The 11,735-nt window shown below is 43.3% G+C and overlaps 1 protein-coding gene across 1 annotated transcript in view; it reads left to right on the top strand.

Moving 5' to 3' along the window:
* Positions 1-11,506, top strand: part of RORB (RAR related orphan receptor B) — a 192,349-nt gene extending 180,843 nt beyond the window's left edge. Inside the window, exon 10 of the mRNA XM_004769199.3 lies at positions 3,945-11,506. Within this exon, the coding sequence (XP_004769256.1) occupies positions 3,945-4,100 (156 nt within the window). The 3' untranslated portion in view covers positions 4,101-11,506. The remainder of the gene's footprint in view (positions 1-3,944) is intronic.
* The last annotated feature ends 229 nt before the right edge of the window (positions 11,507-11,735 follow it).

Genomic DNA, 11,735 nt, shown 5'->3' with positions numbered 1-11,735 from the left:
AAAGCTTCCTTCTTATAAGAAATGCTTGTCATAAGAGACATGAATGTGAAAATGCCTTTTTCTGGACCCTCTGTCTACTGCTAGGGGGATTATTTAAACATGAAGAAATTTCATGATGGTTTGAAATCGACTACCCCCTCCATCTCCAAGTGCTTCTGGATCACTTCCCCCAGCTGTTTAAAAAGTTGTTGAGCCATTAACTGCCGCTGAGGCTGCTCTGAGCTCCCTTTGAAATGGGGGCCCCCCAGCTGCAGTACATAATATTAACGAGCAGTAAGTGACTGCCTGCCGCTGCCTCCACCAGGCCCTTCTGGGCTCTGACTAGCGCTGCCGCTGCCTCTGCAACCCCTCCTGGCCCTTCGTGCCTCCCAGCAGATGGATGCCCATCAGCATTTCTGTTCCCACTGCCTGCGTGGCTCTAAATCAGCCTCCAAGTGCACACGGTTAGGGAAGCTTCTTGCCTGCCTTGGTGCCCTTTGCTCGCGCGGCCCCAGTGTTCTTCACCAAAAGCAGTTCTCAGCATCTGATCCATTGCACGGATGAGCAGCAGGGACAGGATCCAAATCCCATAAAAGAGGGAAGAAGTAGGTCCTGAATCAGATGTTCCTTAAACCCCAGTTTGCAATGGGAAAGAAGCAAGGGTCCATATTCACTCTCTCTAAACCAAACACGTAATTAAGTATTCCCAAGGCAAATAAGCAACTATAGAAGGGTTGTCCTCTTACGCATTTAATGATAAGTAAATGCATGAGAGGACATTTCTTCCCCTACCCAAAAGGAGCAAAAAAAAAAAAAAAAAAAAAAAAAAAGCTTTAAGAATTGTAGTGTGTATAAGATTCTACTTTATAAATCACAGTTTCCTAAATGAGCAGGTTACTTTAATTGCTATAAGAAAATGAAAATATGATTTTGTTTTTTCATTTCAACAAAAGGAAGTGGCTGATTTCCGCAACATTAACACATGACCCAGTTTCCAGTGCTTGGTTAAGAGTTAAGTTGGGGTCTTGCCCCCTGGGTGGTTGGGTTGGACAAGCGTGGCCTTGACTCTTCCTCTCTTTGAAGGAAGCATTATATGGGAATGGAAGCATAACACCTAACACCCGTATCGCCACCATGTGTCAGGCACTGCTCTTGACAGCTTGTGTCAACGCAGTTAATTAACCCTCACACGACCCTCCGAGGGAGGGGCCATCTGTCGAATAACGAAGCTGAGAAGTTAAGTGACTTGCCCAAGATCACACAGCTATAAATAGCAGGTGCGGAATTCAGACCCAGGCAGTAGAGATTTAAAACCCATAGGTTTAGTTTTGTTGTTGTTTTACAAATCACTAGGCGGATCCTATCTATGGTGCATTTGTGTCCCATAGGGAACTAGGAATTCTATTTCTTGCCCCCCACTACACTACCAGAGCTAAGCAGATGGAACGTCTCCTCTCTGAGGATGATCAGTTCTGTCTCTGTCGCCTGAAAAGGAGCTCACCTTTCACCTCGCTCCCAGGACTGTTTCAGAGAAGGCACCGAATTTACTTTGCAACTTGTAAATGCAAAAAATTTGAACCTCCACGGCCGCAGTCCATCAGCCTCCCGAAGGATGTTTTCTCCAACATGGAGGCTGATAGGCCACCTAGACTTACGGACACAGACTCCTTAAGGGTAGATCCCAGGAATCTGGATTTCTAGGAAGCGCCCCGGTGATTGTTACGCAGAGGAGAGGTTGACAGGCATTACGGATCGCAGCTGGAATTTTTCGGAGCTCCGCGGTAGCATCCGCTCAGCTGCAGGTGATCACAGAAAGCCTTCAGTCGCTCTTTCAGGGAGGCGGTAATGTGTAAGAAGTGCTCCAACTTGCTGTAGCCTCCATCCTTGTGAACCAGCTGGTTGAGAGAGCTTGGATAATTTCCCAAGGGACTTCAGGGAAGTGGACCCTGGTATACCTTTTACCTATGAAAATGTAGAAGAGACATTGTTTTCCATCCTGGACCCAAAGTGACTCTTTCAGGATGGGACTCTGATCATCTCTTTTGCTGAAAACCCTTCCAAAGAGCCTTAACATCAACTTGTATCTACTGGCCACGCCCATCCCTCCCGCTCTTCCGTCAGACGTGCTCACTCACCGCTCCGTTCTTCCTGTGCACCAAGTACCACGGCATCATTTCACGTGGCCCCGGGGCAAATCCTGTACCCCAGCATCTGATCGGCTCCCACTTTCCCTTCAGAGCTCAGCTTAAGTGGCACTTTCTCAAGGAAGCCTTGAAGAGAACATTCTGTTCTCTAGCACTTCTAGCCCATTTCTGCATGGCACCCACCATGGTTTTCCAGTTTGCTTTTGACGGCGGGATGCCGTTATTCACATCCGTCTTTGCAAGCAGGCGATAAGCAAGAGTCATACTGTCTTGCGCACTTTAGTGTCTAGCAGAGTGCCTGCTGCAAGTTCCAGTAACATCCTGTAGGAAAGAAGGTCTTGATTCTCAGTTTAAAATTTAACATGCATTCTATAAACAAAGATGTCACATTTTTCATTTCTACCCCTGTCATTAAACATCCATGGAAATGGAATGTCTGAACCCCAACCTTCTTTGTGTGTTCTAGATCCCTTTAATGAAAGTGTCAACAGCTCTCATCCTGATGCTATTTTTGAATTGCTCATAGTGTGGTTATACAGTCATTAGTTGTTAAAGGGAAACTTAATGAAAGCAAAGTTTATGATTTTGAAGAGCCACAAAGTAACTAATTATCTATTTTCTCTTTTACTTCAAAGTCTGAGATGGTTTCTTACTATTGAGTAGGATAGGGAGCACATGAACCGAACTGGTGATCCGACGGGTTTTATTTAATTTTATTTTATCATTACTTTCAAGTGTACCTTTGGTCAGCTCTATGAACTATCAGGCTTATCTTTTATGAAACACATCTTATTCCAACAGTGATTTGATCATGATGACGTTTGGTTTTAAACTAATTTTGACATGAGATGATAAATTCTAGGAGTCCCCACATTACAAATCTGTTAAAAGCTAGAATTGTTCATCTCTTAAGACCTATGTAGCATTTCACAAACTGTGGACATTTTAAATTATTATAAAACCCTGTTTTCTGGGTATTGGAACTAAAAAAAAAAAAATCACATCCCACATGATACATATATGTCAAAATCTAGCAATTATAAGTGGCTGTTTCCCCATGAGTTTTTTTAAATGCCTCCCTGAAGAAGCTAGTGCCAGTGACCTCCCAGGTTCTCTCCTGATGAAACAGAGTCTCATTTTATGCATTAGAGTGGAAAAGAACGAGAAAGATTCAGGCAGGCTAGTGAGCAAAGCAGCCCCGAGGATTATGGATCACGCCTCATACAGTTTAGATCACACCTTCCTCTCATGGTCTCCTTCCAAAAACCTCACAGTCATATCAGAAAAATCTGTGGGAAACGATAGATAATATTAGCTAACCATGGCATTTCGTGCCTACACTATTCTCACCACTTTATATGAATTACCTCCGTCCACACAACAAGCCAAGGAACTAGGAACTGTGAGTAAGCCCACTTTACACACGAGAAAACCAAGACAGAGTATATCCCAGCCACACGGCCATTTAGCTATTTTGGAACCAGGATTCTGACTCAGTCGGCCTGGTGCAAAGCACCCACTCCTTCCCATCAAAATTGACTACCTCCCAAACACAGTTTTATTTAAAAGCAGTGAAATCAGGAAGCTTGGCCCTGCTTGCGTGCTTTCTCTCTTTCCCCTCTGGAGGCTGGGGGTGGGAGGCACGTTTGTTTTGTTTTGTCAGAAAGGAGAAGCTGAAAGTGAGCCTGCTCTCTTCCCAAACATCTTTTCCCAAAGCCATTGCCTTCATCGGAGGCCAGGAAGGACACTGATTCAGAAGACAGAGCACTAATGAGCTTCCTTCCCGCTTTGTCCCTTCCCCCGTCTCTCCCCGCTCTGCAGTTAATAGCCAAGATCCCCACCATCACGGCGGTCTGCAACTTGCACGGGGAGAAGCTGCAGGTATTCAAACAATCACATCCAGACATAGTGAACACCCTCTTTCCTCCATTATACAAGGAGCTCTTTAATCCTGACTGTGCCACCGTCTGCAAATGAAGGCGACCAGAGGACTGTCTCCTAGTCACGGAATGCATCACCATTAAGACAAAAGCAATGTGTTCATGAAGACTTAAGAAAAATGTCTACTGCAACATTAGGAATGTCCTGCACTTAATAGAATTATTTTTCACCGCTACAGTTTGAAGAATGTAAATATGCACCTGAGTGGGGCTCTTTTATTTGTTTGTTTGTTTTTGAAATGACCATAAATATACAACTAGAGGACACTGGGTGTTATCTTTTTTTTTTTTAATTTTATTTTATTCGGGTATGTTTTGGGAGACAACTGTTTATAGAATTTTATTGTAGATATATACGAGAACAGAGCGGTACTTTACATGATTACTTTTCCTGTTAATTGTTCAAATATAATTTAAGAAAACTCCACTGAATAGGCTTACCTATTTCTATGTTTTTAGATAGTTGATGCATGTGAAAATTTGTAGCTGTCTTGAAAAGCACTGTGCAGGTACGTAATAAGTATATAATATCCGAGAATATTATATATGATTATTACTTACACCTGCACGTGCACTGTGGCTTAAAACACCATACCCACTAGTGAAGGAGGTTCAATCAGGCTCTCTCTTCTTATTTCCCTTCTGTGTTACCTTTATGTTAGACAATCAGGATTTTGTTTTCCCAGCCAGACTTTTCAGCTGTCGTCTACAGCAGGATGGTCCCGATTCAGAGATAAGTCTGTGAAGGAACAAACGTAACACCCAGCCTCTGAGTAAGAACTCTAGCTCTCTCAGTGACATCAAAGCCTTGTCAGGATGGTAAATATTGGGGTGGGGGGGGGGAGTATTTGGAGCCATTTTCCTGTTTTTAAGAATTAGGCCACAGGTAATATTGTGGAGTCCAGAACATTTTTTAACCAAACAATCACTGTTTCCTATTTTTCACCAGCACACACAAAACACTTTTGTTTTTTCTTTGGATTTTAGGCTGGGAAAGAAACTGATTTTGGTGCTCATTGTATCTTCAGCAGAGAAACGCAGTCTGTAGGTTTGATCACCAGCAATTTTTTCTAATAAAATTAGAGTCACGGCAGAAATCAGAAGCCAGGGTCCAGATGCCATTTCATGTCAACATGTCCTCTCTAACCTGTTCTGTTTTGGTTTGGGTTTTTTGGGGCGGTTTGGGTTTTTTTTGTTTTTTTGTTTTTTGGTGTGGTGGGTTTTTTGTTTGTTTGTTTTGTTTTGTTTTTTGGTTTTGGCAAAGAAGAGGTAGGAAAGAGCACCTACAAAGTAAAGAAGTAGTTCTTTAGATGCATTCCCTTTGCCAAGTTTGTTAGAAAAAGCAGCAATAAAGGGGAAGGCAGGATTTTATATGTCCTTCTAGTGTGGGGCCTCTAATTTCTCAACTCCAAAATGCTACACTGTATGCACAGAGCAAGAACTCGACAGATAAGGAAAACACATCTGAGTTATTCTGTACAACTAATACACCCCAAAGCCAAAACTATTTCCCATGTGGTTTGAAATCGCATCATCCATCTAGCCTGGGCTTACTTTTTTTTTTTTTTAAACAACTTGCAAAGCACAGAGTGCAAAAGGCAAGACAAAGCTTAGTGAATTCAGACTTCCTAGGACAAGCCTCCCCTCTCCACCTGCTCTCCAGCCGAGTGCCAGGAAAGCATAAACCCCAAGCAGCTTGTTCGGCTTGGGCTCTGGAGGCCGGATGTCTTGGGTCTTAGTGGATCCAAAACAAGAGTTCTTAAAAATGAAGCTAGAACCGGGCTTTGTGTAGAAGACAATGACATGCACCATCTCCCGGAAGCGTAGCCCAGCTGCAGCTCTCGAGGCCCCGCCCTCTCCTCCTCGGCAGACGCACCCGCACGCATGCGCGCACACTTGCTTTGAAAAGTTTCCATCAGTGGAAACTTTGATTTCCTTTTCATCTCCAACGCTCTCCTAAAGTGACACGGTCTTGAGAGCCATCTGCGCGATGCCACCGCACCCCTCCTTGATGATCAGACGGTAGCGCTAGTCTTTTCTTCTAGAAAACAGAGCCTTTTCCCACCTCATGATTGATGAATTCCAAACCAATGGGGAAAAACAAAAAGGCTTTAAAATAATGACTCTCTTTCTCAACTACTGTTATATTCAATTAATTTAACTACATTGAACCAAATTACCTTCCGTGTCTAAGAAGACAGCTGCGCACTGCGTGTTATGCTGCTGCAGGGACTTGGTTGTTTCTGGTGTAAATGTCACTCCTGCTAGCTCTTTGTATAAAGAATTAATTCCAAGAGTCATATTTCCTTCTAATGGAAAGATTACTTTACTGATTGCTAGGAAAACAGGGTAATGGAAGGCGCTCAATTAAGCCAAGCCGTTTCCAAATGCAATGTATGTTTTATGATTGGCTTGTGATAGGCAACGCTTAATGTGTCTACTTGGTGTTTCCCTTTGAGCTTTGAACTTATGTCAGACTTTGCTTTCATCGTTCTGTCGGCCTCGTGTTTTCCGTTGTTGGCCTGTAATTCCTGCTCCGTTGCAAAGGGAATCATTTGTTTCCTTCGGTCTACCTTTGAGGATTTAAATTGGCTCAATTGATGAAGTGGCTGAGAATTTTTTCCTCCCTTGTCCCATGGGCGATGTAGGAAAAGGATTATTTCCCACATGTGCCTCAGGAGGTACCAGATTTGAATTTGTTTGTCATTTCTACCAGTGCGAGCATTTCACTGGGACGGCAGGAACCTTTTGAAGTGAGGGCACAGGAAACAGCTAGCGACGGAACAAGAACAAAACAGTGGCAACCAGTACATGCTCAGGCCACTTCAGCTCAGAAGAGAGATTTCCATTTTGCGCCCCAGTTGCCAAATCTGTCCCTGAAAAGAGAACCAGGTCGTATCTTCGGTGGCGACATACGCCTTTCCAAGCTGCCTTTTGAACATCTCCTATGACCACATCTCAAGGTATTTTGAAATTTGGTTGAGAACAACTTTGTGTACCACACGCGATTTTTGCCCCTTCCCTGCGAAGACGCGCAGGGGTTCCCACCACCTTCATGATACAAGGCACACTGGACCAGAGAACCCACCGTCTGTACTCTTCCCTTCATGCTTCGTAAATGACAATCACTGCTTGACGCAGATATTGCACTGTACCCACTCAGGGATGTTTCATTAAAAAAAAAATACATCAAGGGGGGGAATAAAACAGGAAAATGACAACAAAATGTAAACGGCATAAATTAGATATGCCAATAAGAGAACCTCTCTGACAAGGCTTTCAGAACAGTAAGCAGTACCTTCGTGTCGTTAACTGTGTGGACTTGATGGAAAGTTGCACACGAATAAGGACAACTCGTCTCATTTTCTAAAATCTGCTAAGAGCCAAATAATCGAGCTGCCCTATTAACAGGAATAGGTGTCTCCCGAGCAAACCCAAGCTTCCTACACAGGTCCTGAGCGGGGAGAATACAGAAATCTAAGTGGGGTTAGCGGACTCTGCCAGGGGAGGTAAAGCTGTGTGAATTCAAATTCTGGCGTATCTGTGATCTGAAAGAGGAAATGCAAATTTTGGAGGGAATATAGGAGAAGAAAGAATACCAGATCTGGCTTAGTCCACCACACTTGGGTGTCCACAACTTGGGTCATCTTAGTATCCCTAATTCTGTGCCCCCCCCCGCCCCGCTCCAGAGAATGAAAGCTACACACATACCCCTTCTGATTTCCCTCAGTTGAAAACTGTCTTCAGAGCTCTGGAATAAAGGACCACTGTGTAGGTATAAACAGAATATAGTGGTCTCTAGGGTAATGGGACTTCTTGGGGAGAATCTGTGACACCTTAAATCACAGGGAACTCTGGACGTTAGTAGCAAGAGGTGCCAGGGACAAACCAGTACATTTCCTATCGCAGCTGCCTTGTTCAACACCTAAATTCATGGCAGTCAAGCTAAACTTTTCGTAGAAAACCCACACACATGGCTAGTCCACTCACACACTCCGCAATCCCAAGTGTACCAGGCTTGAATGCAAAAGTGACTCTTCCGTCCCAAGGACAACCTAAAACGTAACCAGCTTTTTTTCGAAAACATCAGAAAGATGCAAATGATGTCAGTTTTGCTGCATTTGCTTTGTTTCCGTGTATTACAGAAGGAAAAATTCCACCGCTATTGGAGATTAGAAGAAATAACTTTTTCCTGACTCTCTTTTCTCTGTAAACATTTGCTTCCAATGAAGTTGCCACAGTTGGCAGCAAATTCGGGCAAGGAGGCCTGTGCCTGACAGAGCCGCCATTCACGAGAACAGCAAGAGCTGGAAAGTTTGCATCTGTAGTGAACCTTTGCACAGAGTCCCCGGGACCAGGAAGACCAGAAGCACACCATCTGCTTTAGATGAAGTGGTATTTGATTTTTTTTTGTTTCTGGCTGCCGATAGAACCACAGCCTGGTATGGAAAACCACGTGGGTCATTAGACGGGAGCTGACAACCTATTTTGGCGGGGGGCGGGGGGGAGGCGGGGACAGGTCTCAGGACCCAGAGGTACATGTTCATTTGAAGCAAGGGTTAAAAATTCAGAAGCCTAAAAGGGCCAGGGAGTTGATGCCAATGAGCGAAAGCAGTCCAGCCGCCAGCTGGCAAGGAAGTGCCCCATCTGAAAGGGGACATCCGATGGCCGGCTAAAGCCCAAGTGTCGCTAATGCTTCTGAATCTTACAATATCTCTCTGGTTGGAAGGGATGTCAGTTGACTCAGAGCTGAGGACAGACCAAACAAATACACCTCCTGGCAGAAGAGGGTCCACTTTGTAACCTCTGATTTAAAGCAAAATTGAATCTCGGGGCCTGTTTCCTGGAGTAAGTCTGGCCAGACAGGACTCCGCATGAGAGGGGCGGGGGTGCGGAGCTCAGTGGGGTTTCCACATCTGACTGTCACTCCCAGCAAGAGTTCAGCTGGAAAAACAAAAGTAGTCGAAAAGTGCAAGTGATCCCATTTAACTGTGGCTCATAAGGGACATCTCTCTTTGTCTCGCCCAAACCCCTAGCTTCCTAGAGCCAGGTGGCTCCATCTCTCACCACTTTTTTTCTGAACATCAAACGCATGATTTTTCCACTTTTCAGTCTTGATGTGTCTCTTCTGATGTGTGGCTTCGATATCTGTGGCACGTTTTTACTTTCCTTAGTTGTGTCTGCAGAATGTATTCGTGGTCATGATCACGCAGTCCCCCGTGTTCTGAAGTGCAGGACCCGGGATTCCTATGCAGCAGGTGGAGGTCGTCTGTTTGTGCACTTTTTGCCTAAGCTGCTGAAAATCCTCCAAAGTCCATTGCCCATAGTAATCTTTGCCTCCTGCATGACCATAAGCTTGACCTCCAGTGGATCAGAAAAAGCAGCTCAGTGATTGTTCTCATGGCCAAAACTAAAGCACAAGGGGACCGGCATTGAATAGACCCAGTTGAGGCAGGCGCAGGGTGTCCACACCCCAGCTGGGCAGCATGACCCTTCTCTTGAACCCTATTCTTGTGGCAGTGGCCGGTGGAGGGCATCTGCATGGCTCTGTCACAACCACAAGCAGACACACGTTAGGTATGTCTGAAAAGCTACAGATCGCACATCCAAGCACAGTACTGTCTGCTTCATCGGAGGAACACACACACACACACACACACACACGAGTGCAAACCACACCCACAGAAAACTGAGTACGTATTGTAGAAATGTAGAGGAAAAATAAAAATATTTTTTCAAATGTAATTACTTTTAATATATGCTTGTGGAAGGTCTAATACAATGTATGCTGTCTCTGTAATTTTTGCTGTAAATAACTGGAGACAGTGAATACACTGATTTTTCTATGTCTCTGTTTAAGCTTAAGACTTTGTAACAATTTTTTTAGAGGGGGGAAAACCAACAAAGAGCAAATATGTACTTGCTTCCTTTCTGCGTGTTATGCGTGTTATGTACTTCTCAGAAACTGGTTGTTAACAGTTTAAGCATCTTAACGGGTCATTGGTGTTAAGTGTATGCTTCTTTTTGTAATACAGCTGAGAAAGGGACAGGGCTGTCCATTAAATCTGCTCCAAAGAATTTGTATTGAAGATTGGCCCAAGACCTGCAAACGCTATCAGAACTAGACAATGTGAGGAAAGAAAGTTTAAAAAAAAAAAAAAAAAGAAAAAGAAAAGAAAAAAGAAAAAAAAAAGAAGTTGCCTGAGTAAGTCATCTTTCCTTGTAGCAAGTGGCTTTGTCCAAATCCTTTCTGCATGGACTAGCTTAAGGAACACAAACTCTGCTTTCTGATGAACAAAATATTTTTGTACACATTGATTTCTTATGAATAACCTGAGGTCAGATCACTCATTCGCTGAAGCCATAACTGACCTTCACCAAATAAATGTTGCAAAGAACCTGGGGGAGTGTTGGGGAGACACCGAGAGGGAGGAAGATCGAAGGTGTCCTGAGCTATAACCACACAGGCAGGAGCAAGTCCGATGAACCTGATGCTTTTCCTGCATCCCAAATGGGACTTTAAAAGGCTAGTATTTTATGATGATCGATTTATAATAAAAAAAAGATATTTAGATTTAAATGAGACTTTCCAATATTTTTTAAGTCCCTGACAATGCTTCCCTGCTTTTAGGATTGAGAGAAATGATTTTCATCTACTTCCAACATTCAGAGATTTGATTTTTATGTTAGCTCCAGCCTACAAGTGTAAAGTGAAGAACAACTCCAGGTCCTCCAGTGGTTGGAACCATGGGCTGCCAGGGGCGTGGGGCGGGGGTGAGGGGTGGCGCTCAGCTGCGCCTACCAACCAGGGTTGCACCTGGAAGGGCAGCCGTGAAGTGCAGTTGATACGTCTTATTAGCATGCACAAATGTCGGTGACGCACAAAGGCTGCATTGCCAGACACATGTAAAATAAAAGCATTCACTCTAAGATGCATAATAGTGATACCTTTTTAAAAGAATAATGCCTCCAATAGTCACGACTGATTTTTCTGGAGCTTAATCACATTATTACCATGTATTATTATTAGCCTATAGAGGCAAAAAGCAAACTGCAAATAAACCCCATGACATCTAGTTTTAAAATCTACAATTTTTCTGATCTCTCTCTCCTTGTTTAATATATAAGCCCTAATTTCTGTGTACGTGAGTAAAACTGCAGCCTGAGTCATTTAGGAAGTAAGCATTGAGTTGTTTTTTATTATTATTATTATTATTATTATTATAAATATACTAGAATAAAACAGCACTCCCTAACAATTAAAAAAAAGTTTTATATTACTTTAGAATGTAATAGGTTTTTGTCCTTATTTTATGTCCTGTAAATTATTAGTTGAATACTGTTAGCATTCCCAGATAATGCACACATGATTTCTGAATGTTTTCTGTAAATGACAATCAATGTTTATGAAGTTCCCTCCTTTAATGCTGAACAAAATTAAAAGAAGAAAAAGAAAAAAGTCTTGCCTAATCGTTTTCTTTCCCTGGATAGGAAACAAGGAAGGGATGAAGGAGCTAGCCAGATTTGCCTTTGTAAACATTTTCCCAGGGGCTCTTACCTAGAGAATTGCCCTTTTCCAGGATCTAATGGATAACTCTTTTCCAGAAATTTCTGTGTCTTCATGAACCTGGCCTGGGTTAGAAGTGCTCATTGAGAAAAGACGCACCTTCAC

The sequence above is a fragment of the Mustela putorius genome, unplaced genomic scaffold (genome assembly GCF_011764305.1).
Source record: "Mustela putorius furo isolate JIRA1106 unplaced genomic scaffold, ASM1176430v1.1 tig00000854_pilon_pilon_pilon, whole genome shotgun sequence".
NCBI classification, from domain to species: Eukaryota; Metazoa; Chordata; class Mammalia; order Carnivora; family Mustelidae; genus Mustela; species Mustela putorius.
Note: the sequence above shows the minus strand (reverse complement) of the source record. Positions and strands in the feature narration are given on the sequence as shown.